Consider the following 25,247-nt stretch of genomic DNA (forward strand, 5'->3'; position numbering starts at 1 on the left):
ATCCTTTATGCATTTAATCCCATTTTATTAATGGATGTCTTTGCTGCCGACCTTCGATGATCCAATTCATCCATACTAATAAGCAAAAATTACTCAAGATAATCCAACATTTGTTCTCCGTTTTTATTGCTGACTATGTGTACAGACGTGAATTTACTTTTTTCTAATCCCGAGGCTTTTGGTGTCAAAAGGCTTTTACATTTGACAAAAATATAACTTTTTTATATTAAGGCGAAACACTCACCTTAAGATTTTGCAAACATTTTTTTTGTATTACAAGTTTTCAAAAATGTTAGGTTTAAATATGCAAATGAGCCATTATTTAATGAAATATGCACTAATTTGCATACATTTCTAGTACAAAAATCTAAACACTGGATGAAGTCAGTTTCAAAATTCTTGTTTAATTTTTTTAACATATAAGAGTCAAATGTTTTTATAGAGGGCATTTTGGGTCTCATTTTGTCACTCCATAATTCAGGAAAAAATGTAGAACAGACAGGAAACACTATATATATATATATATATATATATTTATATTTACCATTTTTGGGGAATAAAATGTGTAAAAATCAAGTAAATCATATATGAACAAAACCCTCTGTAAAAACCTTCAGGATATAGGCAGGAATAAAAATGTAAAGCTTGGTGTAAGTGTTGCTGAAGTGGAGATTTATGGCTCAGAGAAGGAGAAAAAACTCATTTTGAGAAAACGGCCTTCAAAAACATGTATTGTAATTGAAATCAATTAACACAAATAGATAAAGTGCTATAAAATAAACACTTAACAGCGTATTTGGATTTTTTTCCATTAGTCTAAAAAACACTCCATAAAAAAAAATCCCAAAATCTCAAACTTGATAGGTGCATGAAAAAACAGCATTTTTGCCCACAGTGTCTCCCCTTAAAAACAAACAAGCAAGATCTGCCCAGATTTAAAAAGTAACACAAAAGTAACGCATTACTTTCCATAAAAAGTAACTAAGTAACGTAATTAGTTACTTTTTTAAGGAGTAACTCCATATTCTAATGCATTACTTTTACAAGTAACTTTTCCCAACACTGACTCTGACTAAAAACTGAAGAAAACAAAACTAAAACCTTGTGTTTAATTAACTGGAATCATAATCTACAGCTAACAAAGAAAGCAGAGGAAGCCAAGTGATCCAGAGACCGAATGATAAGGTGAACTATTCATAATCAGATTATCATAGACTATTCATGAATGGAATACTAATAAAATGAGATTTGTGTTTGTAGGATGAGGTTGCATACTCCAGCGTGATGAAGATTAAAGACAGAAAACCAGCAGAAAAACAGCAACAGGTACCATATAAAGCTACTGTCTCATTTATAATCAGATTCTGTCATCTACTCTGTTTTCTTTCGTCTGATGATCAAGTCAAAGCTCTTTAATTGTACAAACATCCACCTTCAGCTGGTGCTTCATGTGTCTTTTTGTGGTCAGATCTTGACTGATTTTGATCAAGTAAACGTCACAATAACTGCAGTCATATTTCCAGATGAACACTTACTGAACTGAAGCAGCTTGGCTTTACTTAATTCTCCGTCAATCATTTTTTAATCTCAAATCTGATCAGGATCTTTTGAAGAACGTTTGTTTCCAGAAGCTTTACTTTCACTGTTCCTCCCCTTACCAAAAAGAAGTATACTTGAAGTTTATTTTATTAAATATACTTAAGAAAAGTTCAAGTATCTGTTTAAGTATTACGTAGTAAGTATACAAATATCAGAGTACTAATAGTATCCTTTTAAGTGAGCTATTTCAATACTCCTTGGGACTAAATTGGCCCACTTTCTAGTATAGTATACTTTTAGTATAACAGTAGTAAACTTTGAGTACACAACTAGTTTACATCTATGTTTTTAGTTTGTACTGCAAGTATACTAAAAGTGAACGTATAAGTTTAAGACTTTTAATGCATATTTAGTCCAATTTGAAGTATAGTCTCAATAAACCACTACACCATAAAAAGATTTCACCAGTTTCAACTTAAAAACCCAAGTTCAGCTGTCTTAGAATTTTAAGTTAAATCAACTTAAAACTGCAAGTTATTTCAACTCACAACAATAAAATGTGTTAAAATGACTTGTACTTTTAAGTTGATTCGCCTTATGAGTTGAAATTTCTTGCAGCTTTAAGTTGATTTAACTTAAACTTAAGGCAGCTTAAGTTTTAAGTTGAAACTGGTGACAACTTTTAACAGTGTAGTTTTGTAGTTTTATACTGCAAGTATATTCGTAAGTTTCCTTTAAGTGAACTTTACATCATACTTTAAGTATACTACTATGTCCCTAGTAATTGTTATTAAATATTTATTTGTATATATTTTGTTATATGAATATCTGAACATACAAAACATCAAAAGAAAAAAAAACACATTTTATTCTAGCTTCATGCATTCTTTTTTTTATTATCACTTGAATGTGGGTAAGTTTCATAAATAAAAAATAAATAACATTTTGACCAAAAAGCTAAAAAAAGACTATTGATGATAATCAAAATGTAGATTGAATTGATCAACACCCCTTGACAGTCATTATTTCCTCTTCATGGGTCGACATTTTATTCCATAACATTACACAGTTTTCCATATCTATGGTTTTGATGCTGTTTTATGTCCGACGATTGCGTTAGATTACATCTGGAAGCATCTGTTGTTTCGGTTTTTTCTTCACTTGTATTTTGGAAATTCTTTTGAGGAGATTCTCAGAGCACAAGTATGGCTCAAATATATTTAGACTTTTTCTAAGTATAAGTCAAGTATATTTAAATGTAATTTTAAGTATATTTCTGAGAAGAAGACTGAAAGTATACTTTTCTATTTTTAGTTTAAAAGAAGTATCCTAATAGCACACTTGAATACACTTCTTTTTTAGAAAGGATCAGTGGAGGAATGATTTTTCCAAGCCTCCAAAACATCTCACATCTTTATTTGTTCGTCTCTCAATCATCATTGAATTGCATTGCATTATATGTTTGGATCATTTCAATCTCATCTTATTTTAAGACATATTATTGGAGATATAGAGTGACTGCTGATATTTACATCATTTTATGTCAGTATCTGCTGTGCTGTTATAAAGATCTCATTGATTTACATTATAAGCAGCAGAAGTGCATCATATAAATATCAGCATCTGCAGCAAACTGAGAATCTGAATAAAAACAGAGCTGTTATTTCCTCTATATTCTCAATATATCAGAGCTATAAAAGTCTGATGGATCAAAAGTAAAACAATAAACTGGTCCATTTTTTATATTTTTATTTCATATGTCAGGCTTAACAGGGTTAAAAGTGCAAGAAAATGTTGCAAAATAACAATTTATTAGTATAACACCTCAGTGCTTTTACTTTAAGCTATTTCTATTTAAAATATGACATCCTGCCCAACTAATACTCTCATTTCCTCATAAAGAAAAATTCCAGTTATTGTATTTTTGTATTTCTGTGATTCATCTAAACCAATGAGTGTTTGCTGACAGTGCATCATTTCCTACACAGAATGATGTGACTTATTCTGCGGTTGCACTGAACAAGATGAATCGATCCACTGAGGTCAGTGTTTTTTGAGGATGTTTTGACATGTTTAGCTGTCAGTGCATGAGCTCAAACACATTGTAAATGCAGATGCATGTGCAGCAACAATACTTTCCATCACATGTTGCAACTGGTGAATATAGCTTGTTGTCTTTTAGGATGACGTGACTTATTCCAGCGTCACACATATTAAGGGGAAAAAAAGAAGCTGTAAAAAGGTTAGTGTTAAATTTTTTATGTGAATTTATAGGGATGTAATGATATCAAAATCTCACGATATGACAATATTGCAATTTCAAATGTTTAAAAAAATGTTTAAAGGGGTCATTGGATGCAAAACTCACGCAGATAGTGTACACAACCACCCTACAATGATAAAAATTTAATCTTTAAAAGTAATATCCCCTTTTTAAAATCAGCTCATTCTCAGCTTCTTGTCATTGTGATGAAACACAGAGGCCCCTCCCACGATAGTTGATTGACATGAGTGCCTCACCTAGCCCCGCCCACACCGAGCTGAAACAGTTTTTATGCATCTTTGCGAACGGCCTTTCTTAATAATGTGCTTGTTGACAAGTTTCACAGCTAAACGTGGCTAAATGCGGCTAAAGTAAACACTACGGCTCATAATCCCACATCAGAGAGGGGCGGGGCGAGCAGAGCTCATTTGCATTTAAAGGGACCATGCAATAAAACGAGTTGATTTTTGGCAGAGCTGATTTTGACAAGGTAAAAGGGTGTTTTATTATACTACTACTGACAATTTTTAACCAAAGTATATTATAGACTTTTCATTAAGGCCCTAAAGAATCATATGAACTTGTGGATTATTTCCTAATTTCTACACTTTAAAGAGATGTTTTGAATTTGGACTGCATTTAAAGAGCAAGTTGTTAGCAATTCGTTACTGTACTTTTAAGCTTTTATTTTGACGGAAATGGCAGTAGAGCTTTTATTTTAAAAGGAAACTCCAGCTTCAGAGAAAATAGGTTTACAAAAACACATCTCACTACAAATGCTGTAATCATCTGCAAAAATTAAGCATAGCTGGTGGCTGTTGTGTGTTTTTCTGTAGGAGGAGGTTGTGTATTCGACTATGGCAGACATGAGCAGATCTGCTCAAGTAAATGTGCACAACCATACTCTAGTAAAACTTTAAGACACGCACTTATGAAGTGAATGGGTGCCGTCAGAATGAGAGTCCAAACAGCGGCTAAAAACATCACAGTAATCCACACCACTCCAGTTCATCAGTTAAACATCTTGAGAAGACAAAAGCTGAAACACATCCATCAGTAAGACTTTTTTAACTAAAATACAAATCCATAATCCATAATAACGCTACCTCCAGTGTAAAAGTGGTCTGATCTGAATCAAAAGAGAAATCTGCAAGGATCAAGCACTGTTTACGAGCCAAAATAGCTCTAAACAAATATGTGGCTGGATTTAGATGTGAGAGACATCAGGAGATGGACTGTCACTGGAGGAAGCATTATTATAGATATTGGACTGGACTGGAGTGGATTATTAGTTAAGATGTTAACTGATGGACTGGAGTGGTGTGGATTGCTTGTGGATTATTGTGATGTTTTTATCAGCAGTTCGGACTCTCATTCTGATGGCACCCATTCACATCCATTGGTGAGCATGTTCTAGAATGACACATTTCCACAAATCTCATTAAGAAACAAACTCATCCTAATCTTGGACCACTTGAGCATTGTTGAGCAAGTGATGGAATGAAACAATTCTCCAAATCTGATGAAGAAACAAACTGCAATATCTATTATCTCTGCAGGAAGATGTCACATACTCGTCTGTGGTCCACATGAAATCTCAGAAACCAAAATCCCTACAGAAGCGCACTGAGGAGGACACTGTCTACGCGAGTGTGAGGAACGATAAAACATGACACACACATCAAAAACAACATCCCAGACATCTTCCACTGGGTTAAGATGGCTTTTACATGAACACAATTTGCTTTGCACCATGTTTACTTCTAGCTTAATTTCATATGGTTAATGTCATTTACATTTTGTAAAAATGAGTTGACAGTTGACACTGTTAGAATAAACCGTTCATTTTTATTTTTAAGATGTATTTTGTAAGACAATTGAGCGATTGAGTTTATTTTTTACATACATAATATACATTATTTTCTAACTTTGGAGCCTTTGTATAGAGCTACATATTTTGTTTGTGAAGAATAGTTTGTTTTTTGTATCTGTTTAATTGCTTGATTATTATTTGGAAAGTTATGTTTATTGTACACCGAAAAAAATTAAACAATTATCATTTAGAAATTACTAGTAAATTTCACAAATATTTACAAAGAATTACAAAGTTTACAAAGTAACACTGAATGTGACAGTTTGAAGTAGAGACAAACAGAAATATATTTTTTTAATCAGTAGTTCTGGTTTCAGCTTTTTGAAAAAATACAAAAAGAAACTTAATGTATAGATGAAGAATCATGATATAAACTCAGTTTTGCGATATTTAAACTCTGAACTGTAATATTTTAACTAAGAATTATGAGATTTAAACTCAGTATTACAAGATTTAAACTCAGAACTGTGAGATTTAAATTTAGATTTGCAGATTTAAACTTGGAATTGTAAGATTTAAACTCATAACTGTAAGACTTAAACTAAGTTTTGCTAGATTTAAACTCAGAATTGTGAGATTTAAACTAGTTATGTGAGATTTAAACTCGGAATTGTAAGGTTTAAACTTAGTTTTGCTAGATTTAAACTCAGAATTGTGAGATTTAAACTTAGTTTTGCTAGATTTAAACTCAGAATTGTGAGATTTAAACTTAGTTTTGCTAAATTTAAACTCAGAATTGTGAGATTTAAACTAGTTTTGTAAGATTTAAACTTAGTTTTGCTAAATTTAAACTCAGAATTGTGAGATTTAAACTAGTTTTGTGAGATTTAAACTCAGAATTGTGAGATTTAAACTTAGTTTTGCTAGATTTAAACTCAGAATTGTGAGATTTAAACTTAGTTTTGCTAAATTTAAACTCAGAATTGTGAGATTTAAACTAGTTTTGTAAGATTTAAACTTAGTTTTGCTAAATTTAAACTCAGAATTGTAAGATTTAAACTTAGTTTTGCTAAATTTAAACTCAGAATTGTGAGATTTAAACTAGTTTTGTAAGATTTAAACTAGTTTTGTAAGATTTAAACTCAGAATTGTAAGATTTAAACTTAGTTTTGCTAAATTTAAACTCAGAATTGTGAGATTTAAACTAGTTTTGTGAGATTTAAACTCAGAATTGTAAGATTTAAACTCAGAATTGTGAGACTTAAATTTAGTTTTGCAGATTTAAACTTGGAATTGTGAGATTTAAACTCATAACTGTAAGACTTAAACTCAATTTTGCCAGATCTAAACTAGTTTTGTAAGATTTAAACTTAGTTTTGCTAAATTTAAACTCAGAATTGTGAGATTTAAACTAGTTTTGTGAGATTTAAACTCAGAATTGTAAGATTTAAACTTAGTTTTGCTAGATTTAAACTCAGAATTGTGAGATTTAAACTTAGTTTTGGTAGATTTAAACTCAGAATTGTGAGATTTAAACTTAGTTTTGCTAAATTTAAACTCAGAATTGTGAGATTTAAACTAGTTTTGTAAGATTTAAACTTAGTTTTGCTAAATTTAAACTCAGAATTGTAAGATTTAAACTTAGTTTTGCTAAATTTAAACTCAGAATTGTGAGATTTAAACTAGTTTTGTGAGATTTAAACTCAGAATTGTAAGATTTAAACTCAGAATTGTGAGACTTAAATTTAGTTTTGCAGATTTAAACTTGGAATTGTGAGATTTAAACTCATAACTGTAAGACTTAAACTCAATTTTGCCAGATTTAAACTCAGAATTGTGAGATTTAAACTCAGAATTGCGAGATTTAAACTAGTTTTGTGAGATTTAAACTCAGAAATGTAATATTTAAACTCAGAATTGTAAGGTTTAAACTCAGAATTAAGATTTACACTTAGTTTTGCTAAATTTAAACTCAGAATTGTGAGATTTAAACTAGTTTTGTGAGATTTAAACTCAGAATTGCGAGATTTAAACTAGTTTTGTGAGATTTAAACTCAGAAATGTAATATTTAAACTCAGAATTGTAAGATTTAAACTCAGAATTAAGATTTAAACTTAGTTTTGCTAGATTTAAACTCATAGTTGTAAGATTTAAACTCAGAATTGAGATTTAAACTTTCATTTTACATTTTGTTCAATATTTGTAAAACTGTCTGTTGAAAATGTAATTACACTCTTAAACTACAAGTTTCATCATTTGTTTATTTAAAGATTCCAAGTCTCATTTTTTCAAGCAAAAGCAAAAATAATACAGCTACAGAACAGTGAAATATTCATTTTCACAATAATATTCTTTGTTCTAAAATATTCCCTTACATTTTACACGAAGCATCTGTGAAGGAATGCAATTACAAACATATTATGAACAGGACAAAACAAATATTTCAACAAAACATAGTTTTATAAGTTAAAACATTCTTAAAATGACTCTCATATTATTAGACTAGAAACTAATTAAAACAGTTAAGAGGCACAGCTGTAAGAGACTGATCGCTTTAGACTCGTGACCTGAAGTTCAGTGAATTATTTGATATGAACTAATTGATCTGATCAAATAATATGTTATACAGCGGTGTATTTTATAATTGTAAATTCTAATACAGTAGGGTTCAAAAGTCTGAGACCACTAGTAGAAATACTTCTAATATTTTTTTACATTACAAATTATCTAATCACAATAACATTTTGAGTGAAAATGAGTGAGAATCTAATCCAGCATTATCACAGATCGTCTTTACTTTTTGTTTTTGGACCGCACTGTATATATAAACTAGGACAGCACGTTTTACTATGCTTTACATCAGAAACACACTGCAGGGTGTCAATTGTAAACAATTGCAAATTATCTGTCCCTGAGTTTTCTAATCAAATTTCTAATAAATATGGTAGCGGACACAGCATGATCTCCACAGCGAGCTTAATCTTCGGTCTTCACGTTCACCTTTACCTGAGCTTTACCGTTACTTTACTTAGCAGCCATGAAATAAGGTCACATCGCAGGATTCTCTGGGTAAGTTCTTTGTTTTATGGGTGAATCTTATGAAAACATGTTCAGGTCAGATTTCTATGGAGGCTTATTTCTGCCATGGGATAAAAAAAAAAATCTAAAAAAGGTAATTGCGACTTTTTGAGTTTATAAAAAAATCTTTTTTTTTAAAGATATACTCACAATTCTGAAAAAGAAAACTGACACAAAAAACAATTTTGAGATTTAAACTAGTTTTGCAAGATTTAAACTCAGAATTGTGAGAAACTCAGTTTTGCGTAATTTAAACTCAGAATTAGAAGATTTAAACGGAGTATTGCGATGTAAAACTCAGTTTTGTGAGATTTAAACACAGTTTTGCCAGAGAATTGAGATTTAAACTCAGAATTGTATGATTTAAACTCAGTTTTGCAAAAATTAAACTCAGAATTGTGAGACTTAAACTAGTTTTGCAAGATTAAAACTTAGAATTGTGAGATGTAAACTCGGTTTTGCAAGATTTAAACTCGAAATTGAGAGATTTTAACTGTTTTAAGAGATTTAAACTTAGAATTGTGAGATGTAAACTCGGTTTTGCAAGATTTAAACTCGGTTTTGCAAGATTTAAACTTGGAATTGAGAGATTTAAACTCAGAATTGTGAGATTTTAACTGTTTTGTGAGATTAAAACTAAGAATTGCCAAATATAAACTCTAAAATTTGAGATCTAAACAGGATTATGATATAAACTCAATTTAAACTCAGAATTGTGAGTTTTAAACTCAGTTTTGCGAGATTTAAACTCAGAATTGTGAGACTTATCCTCAGTTTTGTGAGATTTAAACTAGTTTTGCAAGATTTAAACTCAGAATTGAGAGATTTAAAGTCTGTTTTGCGAGATTTAAACTCAGAATTGTGAGATTTAAACTCAGTTTTGTGAGATTTAAACTAGTTTTGCGAGATTTAAACTCAGAATTGTGAGACAAACTCAGTTTTCTGAGATTTAAACTAGTTTTGCAAGATCTAAACTCGGAATTGAGAGATTTTAACTGTTTTGCAAGATTTAAACTCAGAATTGTGAGACTTAAACTCAGTTTTGTGAGATTTAAACTAGTTTTGCAAGATTTAAACTCGGAATTGAGAGATTTAAACTCGGTTTTGCAAGATTTAAACTCGGAATTGAGAGATTTAAAGTCTGTTTTGCGAGATTTAAACTCAGAATTGTGAGACTTAAACTCAGTTTTGTGAGATTTAAACTAGTTTTGATAGATTTAAACTCGGAATTGAGAGACTTATCCTCAGTTTTGCAAGATTTAAACTCGGAATTGAGAGATTTAAACTCGGTTTTGCAAGATTTAAACTCGGAATTGAGAGATTTAAAGTCTGTTTTGCGAGATTTAAACTCAGAATTGTGAGACTTAAACTCAGTTTTGTGAGATTTAAACTAGTTTTGATAGATTTAAACTCGGAATTGAGAGACTTATCCTCAGTTTTGTGAGATTTAAACTAGTTTTGCAAGATCTAAACTCAGAATTGTGATATTTAAACTCAGTTTTGCAAGATTTAAACTCAGAATTGTAAGATTTAAACTGTTTTGTGAGATTTAAACTCAAAATTGTGAGATTTAAACTGGGTTTTGTGAGATTTAAACAGTTTTGCCAGATATAAACTCAGAAGTGCCAAATATTTTAAGATATATACTCAGAATTATGAGATAAACTCTATGAGATAAATATGAGATATATGTGAGATTTAAACGGATAAATTTTGTGGTTTTGTGGTGATTATTGTAATATTTTTTTTTTCTGTATTATAGTTAAACAGTTGTTTAGTTATTATAGTTATACAGTTATTTAAAAACAATGAAATCAACTTAAAGGCAGTGCAACAAATGCTACAATGATATATAAATAAATATTTCACAGTTTAAATCATATTTTTGCATAGCATTCATGAGCATTAGTGGAAATTGAATTGTCCTAAAAATAATATGATCAAACAAATTGTAATATTCCTAAAACAATGTTTAATTTTCTTCTGAAGTTTTGGGGTGACCTGATATGATCATGAAATTCACTCTTTGTTCATAGTGATCATATATATTGCTGAGGTTTCTGGGTTTTGGAGGCTGAATTCAGGTTTTTGTGTTTCTCCGCAGATTCTCCATGACAAGTGGCTGATGCTTCTGAAATAATGAACACAAAAGAAACCAAGATGAAACTTCAGGATTACTGTAAACTACACTTTCTGTTACTTTCCTTTTTCTACAGAAGCCAAAATTAGTCCTGCTGGTTGACCTCAGCTCTCATGGTGTCAGATGTAAAAATGATAAATAGCAGTGGAAAGAGGAACTAACACTGAGATCATTTTACCTCTTCTGCTGCTTTTACAGTAATGTCTTTACAACTTAGCACTCAAGTGTTGAGGTCAAGAGTTGAAATACTTACATAAATCAATATATACTAGAGCAAAATAGACTTAAGTCACAAAATATCACTACATTATCATCCAGGTCTGAGATTTAAACTCAGTTTTACGAGATTTAAACTCAGAATTGAGATTTAAACCAGTTTTGTGAGATTTAAACTCATAATTGTGAGATGTAAACTCATAATTGTAAGGTTTAAACTAAGAACTGAGATTAAAACCCAGTATTACAAGATTTAAACTGAGAATTGAGATTTAAACAAATAATTGAGATTTAAATTCTGAATTTTGAGACTTAAACTCAGTTTTGCTAGATTCAAACTGAGAATTGTGAGATTTAAATTGAGAATTGAGAGACTAACACTGAGATCATTTTACCTGTTCCGATGCTTTTGCAGTAATGTCTTTACAATTTATCACTTAAGTGTTGAGGTCAAGAGTTTAAATACTCACATAAATCAATATATACTAGAGCAAATTAGACTTGTAAAGTCGCAAAATATCACTATATTATCATCCAGGTCTGAGATTAAAACTCAGTTTTACGAGATTAAAACTCATAATTGTGACATTTAAATTGAGAATTGTGATATAGCTCAGTTTAGCGAGATTTAAACTCAGAATTGTGAGATTCAAACTAGTTTTGCGAGATTTAAACTCAGATTTGTGAGATTTAAACCAGTTTTGCGGGGTTTAAACTCATAACTGAGAGATTTAAACTAGTTTTGTGAGATTTAAACTCAGATTTGTGAGATTTAAACCAGTTTTGCGGGGTTTAAACTCATAACTGAGAGATTTAAACTAGTTTTGCGAGATTTAAAGTCAGTTTTGCGAGATTTAAACTCAGAATTACAAGATTTAAACTGAGAATTGCAATGTAAACTCAGTTTTGTGAGATTTAAACTTTTTGCTAGATTTAAACTTAGAATTGTGAGATTTAAACTAGTTTTGTGAGATTTAAACTCAGTTGAGATTTAAACTCAGTTTTGTAAGATCTAAACTCAGTATTACAAGATTTAAACTCAGTATTACTAGATTTAAACTCAGAATTACAAGATTTAAACTCAGAATTACAAGATTTAAACTCAGAATTGCAATGTAAAATTTTTATTTTGTGAGATTGAAATGTTTTGCGAGACTTAAACTCATAAAACTCATTAAACTCAGTTTTGCGAGATTTACACTCAGAATTGTGAGACTTAAAAATCAGTTTTGTTAGATTTAAACTCAGAATTACAAGATTTAAACTGAGAATTGCAATGTAAACTCAGTTTTGTGAGATTTAAACGTTTTGCTACATTTAAACTCATAAAACTCATTAAACTCAGTTTTGCGATATTTAAACTTAGAATTGTGAGATTTAAACTAGTTTTGCGAGATTTAAACTCATAGTTGAGATTTAAACTCAGTTTTGTAAGATCTAAACTCAGTATTACAAGATTTAAACTCAGAATTGCAATGTAAAATTTTTATTTTGTGAGATTTAAACGTTTTGCGAGACTTAAACTCATAGAACTCATTAAACTCAGTTTTGCGAGATTTACACTCAGAATTGTGAGATTTAAACTAGTTTTGCAAGATTTAAATTCAGAATTGTGAGACTTAAAATCAGTTTTGTTAGATTTAAACTCAGGATATTGAGATTTAAACGATATGTGAGATTTAAACTCAGAATTACAAGATTTAAATTAAGAACTGCACTGTAAACTCAGTTTCGTTAGATTTAAATTTAAATTGAGATTTAAACTCAGTTTAGCCAGATTTAAACTCATAATTAAGATTTAAACTCAGTTTTGTAAGATTCAAACAGAGATTTGCCAGAGTTAAACTAGTTTTGTGAGATTTAAACTTAGATTTGAGATTTAAACTCAGTTTTACGAGTTTTAAACCCAGAATTACAAGATTTAAACTAAAAACTATATAAACTCAGTTTCGTGAGATTTAAACTTATAATTGAGATTTAAACTCAGAATTATGGGATTTAAACTAAGAACTGCATAAATTTGAGTCATTTTTTATTCTTCTTCTATATATATATTTTTATTTTATTTTATTAATTTTAGTTTTAGTTATTTTATTATTTTATTACTTTAATATTTAATTATTTTATTAAGTTTAACTTTATAAAAAAGGGAAATGTTGTCTAAGCAACTAGCAGAAATGAAATGTTTTAAATATATATATTTTTTTATTTCACGCAACAAACTCAGTGAGATACTATTATAGTTTTTATTAATATTTTGAAACTGTTTATATTTTAATATTTTCTATTTTAGTAGTTGACGCTTTAATAATTTTATTGTGTGGTTTTGTCATTTGTATTAGTTTCTCAAATATAATTAAATATTTCTATATAGGTTTTATTTTAGTTTTAGTTACTTTGTTAAGTTAAACTAAACTTGTGAATTGCCAATTTGAAATAAGTATTTTTTTTTAAACATCTTTAATGTCATTTCAGTTAACGTTTATTTTATTTCAAGCAATAAAGCTGTTTTTTAATGGTTAGTTTACTATAATAACCCTCGCCTACACAGCATTATTTTATTACAACAGCTGTACTTTAATTACCAATAAACCTCTATGATTGACATTAAAGCCATTACTGCATTAATGTTTTAAGGTCTCAAGTCTGATGGGTTTTATTTGCTCTTTTTGTGGACCTTTTATTAGCAGTTCAGTTTATTTTTGTGCATAATCTTGTCTATGTTTTGCTGGTGTTTGCTATTAGTGTATATAACCAAAGCTCTTACTTTGTAGATTAGACAGCGCATGCTCCAAACCCTTCATGGCTTTCACCTGATTACTCTTGAATCTGGCCAAACCAAACTCCTGCAGGACGACAGACACAGAATTACAACACCATGGTGACAATTCATATCAACAGAACACTGATGGATGCTCATGTCAGTTTCCAGTGACTCATCATCTTTTCTCTTGCTTGTTTTTAGTGTTTTGTAGAGCAATACCTGAATGGGTCTGGAGAGGCCGAAGACTCCTGACGAGATCCAGGCTTCTCTGCTGAGCCGCGTCCAAAGAGGCCGGTCCTGCTCGCCCGCAAACACACAGCGCTCCACCACACGCTGGTAAAACAAACACAAACACACATTAATTTACACACAGTCCCACCCTTAACCATAATGCACATTCTGATAGATGCATTACCGCTGGACACGACCAGATCCATCAATGTTTTATTTTAGTCTCATTGAAATATTACTATAATTAGGAGGTTTATTTTATATTTTTATTTATTTTTTTACATTTTTGTATTTTTTTTTTAAATATGTCTATATATGTCTGAAGTAGCACATGTATATTTGTAGCAATAGCCAAAAATACATTGTATGGGTCAAAATTATAATTTTTTCTTTCATGCCAAAAATCATTAGGATATTACATAAACATCATGTTCCATGATAATATTTTGTACATTTCATACCCGAAATATATCACAACTTAATTTTTATTTTTAGTAATACGCATTGCTAATAATTTCATTTGGACTTGGATTTTCTCAATATTTAGATTTTTTTTTTTTTTTTTTGCAATATTCAGCTTTCAGATGATGTATATTCTCAGTTTCAAAAAACTGGACCCTTATGACTGGTTTTGTGGTCCAGGGTCACATATAGGCTTTTTTACTTATTTTTTTATTTACTTATTCAGTTTTAGTTAATTTTAGTTCTCTTTTTGTTAGTTTTTTACATGCCTATGTATTTTTTTTAAATGCCTGTTTGAGTTTTAGTTTAGTACATCAAGATATAAAATATATTAAAATGCACTTGTCTTAGATGTCTATATATATATATATATATATATATATATATATATATATATATATAGACTTGTTGCTCATCAAAGCATATTAATTTTAGTTATGAGAAAGAGAAATGTTGCATTGGCAACTAAAATATTAATAACTATAATAAGTCAAACTAAAAAACTGAAAATAAAAATAAAAATAATTAAAATTAAATCAAATTAAAATTAAACCTAAAAAGATTTTTTTATTTAATTTTAAAAATAATTAAAATAAAATATAAAGTTCTAAACAAATCAATACAGAATATTAACAAAAACTGCAATAGTATATCAATCGTTCTAAAAAAAAAAACAGTATCTAATTCAGACTTTTTTTGCTCTTTAAAGCATATTTTAGTTATGAAAATGAGAAATGTTGCATTGCCAACTAAAATATTAATAACTAAAATAACTAAAATTAAAACAAAAAATACAAATAAATTTAATTAAAATGAAATCTAATTCAAATTAAACCTAAAAATACTTTTTTGATTTTATTTTAATTGTAAAATAATTAAAATAAAATATAAAGGTCTAAAAAAATCTAATCTAATTCAAAATATTAACAAAAACTGTAATAGTATATCAATCATTCTAAAATAACAGTATCTAATTCAGAATTTTGTTCTTTAAAGCATATTAATTTTAGTTATGAGAATGAGAAATTTTACATTGGCAACTAAAGTATTAATAACTAAAATTAAAACAAAAAATTTAAATAAATGTAGTGTAATTAAATCAAATTAAAATTAAACATATATATATATATATATACATATATATATATATATATATATATATATATATATATATATTAAATTTTAATATAATTAAAATAAAATATAAAGGTAAAAAAAATCTAATCCAATTCAAAATATTAACAAAAACTAATAGTATATCAATCGTTCTAAAATAACAGTATCTAATTCAGACTGAAAAGCTCTTTTCAAAGCATATTTCTAAGTAAACTGTGAATGTCAATATGTGTGCCTTCTTGTGGTTTACCATTAGTTTAGCATGATTTACGTTCCAGGTCAACGTCGTGAGGCTCCTGCTTCCGAGGTCCACCACAGAATCCTCAATAATGTAAACCGAACGCGACAGATTCCCCGGGAAAACACGCTCTGCCCAGCGAGGGAGACGATTGGTTTTCGTTAAGAGCCGTCGGGACAGAAGGAGGTTATCCGACGTCACCTCACGGTAAAGTACGTCCTCCGTCAAAACATGAGTGCTGAGAAAAAGCATGTTCAGAATGTCATATTGTGCACAAAACAAACAAATAAAAACAACAGAGAAATATGAAGTCATTGCAGTGAATGGGTGCCGTCAGAATGAGAGTCCAAACAGCTGATAAAAAAACATCACAATAAGCCACACCACTCCAGTCCATCTTGAGAAGACAAAAGCTGAAACAAATAATATATAATAATAACGCTTCCTCTCCTGTTGTCTCTCACATCAAAATCCAGTCACATATTTGTTTAGAGCTGTTTTGGCTTGTAAATGGTACTTGATCTGTGCAAATTTCTCTCCAGGTTCAGCCCACATCACTTTTTCACTGGAAGAAGCATTGTTATAGATTATGGACTCACGGTATTATGATGTTTTTATCCACTGTTTGGACTCTCATTCTGACGGCACCCATTCATATCCATTGATACGCAAGTGATGCAATGCTACATTTCTCCAAATACGATGAACAAACAAACTCATATACATCTTGGAGGACCTGTGGATGAGCACATTTTCAGCAAATGTTCACGTTTGGGTGAACTTTTCCTTTAAACTGAGTGGGTTCAGGTACCTGTATGGGTTCGGGTATCTCTGCCAGAATGCCGTGCACACCTGCTCCCACCCGCTCTTGATGTCCGTCTCACTGGAGAAATACTTCCCTGTCATCACGACCCCAGCAGAGCCCCACCAACAGAGTCCTGAATAGAGAAACAGTCACATCTTTATTATCAGCTTCCTCTTTTGAGGCTTTACACAGTTCAGCTGCATTTGTTCAGGCTGATATAATATATGACTGTATTCACTGACCATGGCATTTACAGACAGTGTTGGGGAAAGTTACTCCCTAAAAAGTAACTAATTACATTACTTAGTTACTTTTTATGGCAAGTAATGCATTACAATATTGTGTTACTCCTTAAAAAGTAACGAATTACATTACTTAGTTACGTTTTATAGAAAGTAATACGCTGCAATATATACTCCCTTAAAAAGTAACTAATTACGTTACTTAGCTACTGTTTTTGAAAAGTAATGCGTTACAATATTGTATTACTCCCTAAAAAGTAACTCATTACGTTAATGAGTTACTTTTTATGGAAAGTAATGTATTAGATTATTGCGTTACTCCCTAAAAAAAGTAACTAATTACGTTACAAAGTTACTTTTTATGAAAAGTAATGTGTTACAATATTGCATTACTCCCTAAAAAGTAACTCATTACGTTAATTAGTTACTTTCTATGTAAAGTAATGCGTTACATTATTGCGTTGCTCCCTAAAAGTTAAAAGTAATGCATTACAAAACATTGCATTACTAAATAAAAAGTAACTCATTACGTTACTTACTTACTTACTACTGAAAAGTAATGTCACAATATTGCATTACTCCCTAAAAAAGTAACTAATTACGTTACTTATTCACTTTTCATGAAAAGTAATGTGTTACAATATTGCATTACTCCCTAAAAAGTAACTCATTACGTTAATTAGTTACTTTCTATGTAAAGTAATGCGTTACATTATTGCGTTACTCCCTAAAAAAGTTAAAAGTAATGCATTACAAAACATTGCATTACTAAATAAAAAGTAACTCATTACGTTACTTACTTTTTATGAAAAGTAATGTTACAATATTTCATTACTCCCGAAAAAATAACTAATTACGTTACTTATTCACTTTTTATGAAAAGTAATGTCACAATATTGCATTACTCCCGAAAAAAGTAACTAATTACGTTACTTATTCACTTTTTATGAAAAGTAATGTGTTACAATATTGCATTACTCTCTTAAAAAGTAACTAATTGCATAACGTAGCTACTTTTTTTGGAAAGTAATGTATTACATTATTCATAAACCATGGTATTCATAAACCATGGTATTTACATAATAAAAAATAAAATAAAAAAAAAACATTTTCTGTAAGTGGCAGAAACTATGGTCACCATGGTGATATTCTGACGTTTAAACAAGTAATGCATTACAATATTGTGGTACTGCCTAAAAAGTAACTAATTACATTACTTAATTACTTTTTATGGATTGTAATGCAATATAATATTGTGTTACTCCCTAAAAATGTAAGTATGTTATTTAGTTACTTTTTGTGGAAAGTAAGTCATTAAAATATTGTACTCCCTAAAAAGGTATTACTCAGTTGCTTTTTATTGCAAATAATGCGTTACCATATTGCGTTATTCCCTAAAAAGTAACTCATTACGTTACTTTTTATGAAAAGTAATGCATTGCAAAATTGCATTGATCCCTAAAAATGAACTAATTACATTACTTACTTTTTATGAAAACTAATACGTTGCAAAATTATTAACTCTTTTATGTTACGAAGTTACTTTTTATGGAAAGTAATGTGAGTTATAAATATTGCGTTACTCCCTAAAAGGTAACTTATTACGTTACATCATTTTTATTAAATTAATGCATTGCAATATTGCTTTACTCTAAAAAAAACATTTAACAAATTACGTTACTTAGTTACTTTCTATGTAATGCGTTACATTATGTTACTCCCTAAAAAAGTAACTAATTGCGTTAGTTATTTTTTATTGAAAGTAATACATTACAATATTATGTTAGTCCCTAAAAAGTAACTTATTGCACTACTTAGTTACATTTTATGGATAGTAATGCATTACAATATTGTATTACTCCCTAAAAAGTAACTTATTACATAGTTATTTTTTATGGAAAGTAATGCATTACAATATTGCATTACTACCTAAAAAAGTAACTAATAACATTACTTATTTACTTTTTATGAAAAGTAATGTGTTACAATATTGCGTTACTCCCTAAAAAAGTAATTAATTACGTTACTTATTATGGAAAGTAACGCATTACAATATTGTTACACCCTAAAAAGTAATTCATTATGTTGATTTGTTACTTTCTATGTAAAGTAATGTGTTACAATATTGTGTTACTCCCTAAAAAGTAACTAATTATGTTACTTATTTACGTTTAATAGAAATTAATGTTACAATATTGTATTACTCCCTAAAAAAGTAACTAATTGCATAACTTTTTATGTAATGTATTACATTATTGCGTTACTCCCTAAAGAAGTAAATTATTATTTTACTTATTTACTTTTTATGGAAAGTAATGTTACAATATTGTGTTACTCCCTAAAAAGTAACTAATTATGTCACTTACTTTTTATAGAAAGTAATGTGCTGCAATATATACTCCCTAAATAGTAACGAATTACATTACTTGGCTACTTTTTATGGAAAGTAATGCCTTACAGTTTAGCTGCATTTGTTCAGGTTTCTATAACACAGTGATACAGATGACTGTATTCATAAACCATGGTATTTACATAGTACAAAAAAAAAAAAACATTTACTCTAAGTGGCAGAATCTATGGTCACCATGGTGATATTCTGACACGTCTGTCAAGCGGAAGTTGTATTAGCAGACAAAAACATAGCGGTACCCGATAAAAAAGCCGGATCCAGCGGTCCACACAGAGTCCAACATACGGACAATGCTGATGTTCAGTTTCTTTTAACAGTTCATATGATGATAAAATCATGTTTAATGGCATTATAGTTTATCTTCTGTAATCCGCTTCAGTGAAAAAAAACCCTCGAGTGTCGAACAGCGAAACTTCCTCTCTTGTAAAAGGCGCTTATTAGTCTGAATTAGACTTGAATTACAGCTCTTTAATTCATCTGTTTTTATCTATATGTAGTGTCATTGTTATTATTATCCGTTTATAGAGCAAGCGGCAGATCACGACTAACAGCACCGAGCGCAGATACAAGTCAGATAAATAAATAAACACGAATAATCCCGAACAGAAGCCGAGTAAACACGAACGCGGCCGCTTATTGTCGGTAAAGCAGAAACATATTTACTCAAAGAATTGACTCACTGTAATCCTACTGCTCCGCTCTAACATCACCGACATCCGCTGCATTTCCGCCTTCTGTGCGTGCACGCGTGCGCGTGCATGTGCGCGCGCGTCAAAAGCATTAAAATTAGCTATTGTTATTACTCTGCATTATCACGCTCTGAAATATACTATTTCGTTTCATATGCATTGTGTATGCATGCGTGTGTTACATTTTATATTAGCATTATTTAATTATAGTATATAAGTTATACATTATAGAAATATATTGCAGAAATAACATATGCCATGTTATATTGTATTACATATGCACATATGCCATAACAATATTGTATTAGGCTACTCCTTAAAAAAAGTAACTAATTGCATATCTTACTTTTTATGGAAAGTAATGCATTACATTATTGCGTTACTCCCGAAAAAAGTAACTGATTACGTTACTTGTTTAGGCTACTTCGCCTTCTGTGCGCGCACACACGTGCGCATGCATGTATGCACATATGCCATATAATATGGCACATTCTTAAACTCAACATAATACGTATTAAATCAATAATATAGTATATTAGAAATCATGTAAAGGATGGTAAACAAAATAATTATAATATATACTTTTGTAAACGTTTGCGGATGTGACTGCAGAATGTTCAAGTAGAAATGTGAACTGTGTCCCTGTTTGTTGATTTTTGTTATTTTGTATGCATATGCATGCATACTACAGTTGGAAGTGTAGTTAAACCACTAAATGTTCAATGAAAACAAGACATGTTTTCATCTGTGAATGCAAAAAAAATATTTAGATGTTTAGATTCAGGTGTTCAATCACAATCATTTCCAGGTTATTGCAGAGTTGTATTTCTACCACTAGATGGAGACACGTTAACACTTTTAAACCTACTATTGCTACATGTGAGCCTGGACCACAAAAACCACTCAAAAGGGTAAATTTATCTGAAATCTGAATAAATAAGCTTTCCATTGATGTATAGTTTGTTAGGATAGCACAATATTTAGATGAGATACTATTTGAAAATATAGAATCTGAGGATGCAAAAAAAAAGTCAAAATTTTGAGAAAATCACCTTTAAAGTTGTAAGTTCTTAGCAATGCATATTACCAATCAAAAATTAAGTTTTGATATATTTACAGTAGGAAATTTACAAAATATCTTCATGGAACATGATCTTTGCTTAATATCATAATGATTTTTGGCATAAAGGAAAACTCAATCATTTTAACCCAATCCAATAATACAATGTGCTACTTAAGGCTGGTTTTGTGGTCCAGGGTCACATATATCCACACCTAAGCACTATATAGTGTATACACTCTAAATTACTAGACAGCTAACACTGTAGCTATCTATAACTACCAATAACAGCATAACCAGCTCAATTAATTTGCAATAATTTGTCTTTTTAAGAGACTTATCTTTACAATTTAGGAAACAACTTAAACTGTTGAATTGCTGATGTTATATTTACACCAGTAATAGTTCAAACACATGTGAATATGTAAATGCATCTGAACTGTGTTCGTGTCCAGGTGAAGGACGCATGTGCAAACCCTTCATCATCTTCATCCTTCAGTCTGAATCTCATTAGAGTCTCTCAACCTGCAGAGCATCACATCAGCGTCTGCATCCACACAAGCCCTTCGACATGAGAATTTACTGCATCTGCATGGTAACAATTTATGAATATTTGCTGCATGAATGTGAAGAAGTAAAGAAGTAGTTTGAAGTGAATTACAGATGAGCTGCTGAGTAATGTGTGTGTTTTTTGTTGTGGTTTCAGGTGTGTTTTGTGTTGTGTGTGTTTGGATGGCATGATCTGGATAACAGTGAATATGACTGTTGGCCGCTCGACAAACCAGATGAACTCAACATGATCGACTGCGGAGGTGCGTCTCACACGCTCAACAAAAATCTATAGGATTACTTTGAAACTATTTCTTTAAGCTAATTGCTAGTACATTTCAGAAATAACTGCAAAAAATGGCAAATAACACTAAATTATGAATTAGTTTTTTGTAAAATGTAGTCTTTGATTTATTTTTAATTTTAAAGAAATCTGAGAAACTTCTGTTATTTACTGTATATAACATAAGAGGAGTCTTAAAATTAATAATGTAATATATTTTAATTAATAAATATTCTAGTATAATAACGTAAAATTAGATAAATGTTATTTTGTAACAAAAATTGTTTCATATTGTAATGCAGTACTGATTGCATTCATTTTTGACTATTGATAAATGGATAATGATTATGTTCTGCAGCTTTGATTCATTATTATTATAATCGATGTTAAAAACGTTTTTTGCTGCTTCATATTTTTGTGGAAACCGTGATACATTTTATTATTTTTTTTTTAGAATTAAATAAAAACAAATAAAAAGAACAGTATTTATTTGGAATATAAATTTTTACTGTCACTTTTGATACATTTAATGTGTCCTTATTGAATAAAAGCATTCTTTTTTTTCTTTTTTTTTATCATAATCCAAACTTTTGAAAATATTGTGCAGGTGCGTCTCACACGCTCAACAAAAATCTGATATAGGATTTACTTTGAAACTATTTCTTTAAGCAGAAATTGCTAGTACATTTCAGAAATAATTGCAAAGGAACGGCAAATAACACACTGAATTAAACTAAATTGTTTTGTAAAATGAAGTCTTGTAATCTTTATTTTATTTTTAACTTTGAAGAAATCTAAGAAACTTCAGTTATTTGCTGTATATAACATAAGAGGAGTCTTAAAATTAAGAATGTAATATAGTTTGATAAATAGATATTCTGGTATAATAAGTTAAAATAAATGTTCTTTTGTAACAAAAATAGTTTGATATTGTATTGCATTACTGATTGCATTCATTTTTGACTATTGATCAATGGATAATGATCATGTCCTGCAGCTTTGATTCATTATTATTATAATTGATGTTGAAAACGTTTTTTGCTGCTTGACTGTGATACATTTTATTTTTTTAGAATTCTTGGGAAAATAAAAACAAATAAAAAGAACAGTATTTATTTGGAATAGAAATCTTTACTGTCACTTTTGATACATTTAATCTGTCCTTATTGAATAAAAGCATTCTTTTTTATCATAGTTCAAACTTTTGAAAATATTGGGCAGCACAACTGTTTTCAACATTGGTAATATGAGAAATGTTTCTTGAGCAATCAGCAAATTTGAATGATTTCTAAAAGATTATGTGACGCTGAAGACTGGAGTAATGATGAAACAATTTTTTACGCAGAAATTGCAAGTAAGTATGCAGTTTCTTTGTTTTAATTGCAAAGAAACAGCATATAACATTGAATTAAACACAAAATTATGAAGTACTTTTTTGTAAAATGTACTCTTGTAATCTTTGTTTTATCTTTAACTTTGAAGAAATCTGAGAAACTTTAGTGATTTGCTGTATATAACATTAGAGGAATCTTAAAATTAAGATAAATAAATGATAAATGATAAATAAATATTCTGGTATAATAACTTAAAACTTGATAAATGTTCTTTTGTAAGAAAATTTGTTTCATATTGTAATGCATTACTGATTGCATAAAATTTTGACCAATTTTTTTTCTGCTTCATATTTTTGTGGAAACTGTGATACATTTTATTTATTTATTTTAGAATTATTGGGAAAATAATAACAAATAAAAAGAACAGTATTTATTTTTTAAATAGAAATCTTTAATGTCACTTTTGATACAGTGAATGTGTCCTTGAATAAAAGCATGAATAAAAGCATTCTTTTTGTTTGTTTGTTTGTTTGTTTGTTTGTTTGTTTGTTTGTTTGTTTGTTTGTTTATATATAATTATTATCACCAAACTATAGACCAGAATGATTATATGAGAAATGTTTCTTGCGCAATCAGCAAATCAAATGATTGAAGATTATGTGATGCTAAAGACTGTAGTAATGATGCTAAAAATACAGCTTTGATCACAGGAATAAATTAAAATTTAATATACATTCACATAGAAAACAATATTTTCAATATTTAAAAATATTTCACATTTTTACTGTATTTTTGATCAAATAAATGCAGACTTGCTGAACAGAAGAGACCTTTTACAAAGAAAGAAAGAAATCCTAATCCAGTGTGTGCTTTGTGTGCGTGTGCAGGTCTAGAGATGGCGTGGGTCCTGCGTCCCCCAGAGAAGGTTTTGAGCGGTGAGGATTTCAATGTCATTTACTCGGTGACCGTCAGAGATGAGTTTTACCAGTGGGCCATCGACAATGACGTCTTCATACACCGGTATCATAATCTCATATCTATAGATATATGTACAAATAAGGTATTATCTAATTATATAAGCAGTAATATGCATATGTTTCCTGGACTGATATCTGAATCCAGTTAGATTTTTTTGTTATTGTTGTCATTTTAGAGTTTAGAGGTTTTTTTTTTTTACATTTTCATCATTTTTAGAAGTAAAATCTTGTATAAATCAGTGTGGATGAAATATGAACAAACCTTCATAATATAGAGATGAATAAAACTGTAATGTAACGTAAGTATGCTAAAGTGGAGGAATAAATTCAAAACCTTTAAAAATATGCACTTTCACAATAATATTAGGAATAAAATATTGTATAAATCATTTTAAATGAAATATGTACAAACCCTTCAGTAAAAACCTTCAGAATATAGAGAGGAATAAAACTTTTAAGTTTTGGTGTATGTAAGTAATGCTGAAGTGGAGAAACAAACGCACAACCTTCAAAGATACACATTTTTGGCATATTTTTAATAATAAAATGTTGTATAAATCAGTTTGAATTAAATATGAACAAACCCCTCAGTAAAAACCTTCAGACTATAGAGAGGAATAAAACTGTAAGTTTTGGTGTATATAAGTAATGCTGAAGTGGAGAAACAAACGCACAACCTTCAAAGATAGACATTTTTGGCATACAGTATTTTTAATAATAAAATGTTGTATAAATCAGTTTGAATTAAATATGAACGAACCTTTCAGTAAAAACCTTCAGAATATAGAGAGGAATACAACTGTAAGTTCTAGTGTTTGTAAGTAATGGGGAATTGGAAAAACAAATGCGCAGCCTTTAAAAATGTGCACTTTCATAATATTTTTAAGAATAAAATGCATAAATCAGTGTGAATGAAATATGAACAAACCCTTCAGTAAAAACCTTCAGACTATGGAGAGGAATAAAACTGTAAGTTATGGTGTTTGTAAGTAATGGGGAATTGGAAAAACAAATGCGCAGCCTTTAAAAATGTGCAC

The 25,247-nt window shown here is 29.7% G+C and overlaps 2 protein-coding genes across 2 annotated transcripts in view; one reads left to right on the forward strand and one right to left on the reverse strand.

Moving 5' to 3' along the window:
• Nucleotides 1-9,989: 9,989 nt before the first annotated feature.
• Nucleotides 9,990-20,051, reverse strand: prelid1b (PRELI domain containing 1b). The gene is made up of 6 exons (XM_073823254.1): nucleotides 19,999-20,051; nucleotides 16,673-16,799; nucleotides 15,874-16,099; nucleotides 14,034-14,147; nucleotides 13,818-13,896; nucleotides 9,990-10,825 (listed from the first exon to the last, which is right to left on the reverse strand). Exons 2-6 carry the CDS (start codon nucleotides 16,765-16,767, stop codon nucleotides 10,734-10,736), a joined length of 606 nt encoding a protein of 201 aa, XP_073679355.1. The 5' UTR covers nucleotides 16,768-16,799; nucleotides 19,999-20,051; the 3' UTR covers nucleotides 9,990-10,733.
• The window catches only part of LOC141290689 (atrial natriuretic peptide receptor 1), a 40,254-nt gene continuing 33,045 nt past the window's right edge, over nucleotides 18,039-25,247 (forward strand). Inside the window, exons 1-4 of the mRNA XM_073822787.1 lie at nucleotides 18,039-18,050; nucleotides 21,523-21,612; nucleotides 21,774-21,879; nucleotides 24,121-24,253. Coding sequence (XP_073678888.1) covers nucleotides 18,039-18,050; nucleotides 21,523-21,612; nucleotides 21,774-21,879; nucleotides 24,121-24,253 — 341 coding nt within the window. The remainder of the gene's footprint in view (nucleotides 18,051-21,522; nucleotides 21,613-21,773; nucleotides 21,880-24,120; nucleotides 24,254-25,247) is intronic.

Source organism: Garra rufa, chromosome 18, assembly GCF_049309525.1.
Source record: "Garra rufa chromosome 18, GarRuf1.0, whole genome shotgun sequence".
NCBI lineage: Eukaryota > Metazoa > Chordata > Actinopteri > Cypriniformes > Cyprinidae > Garra > Garra rufa.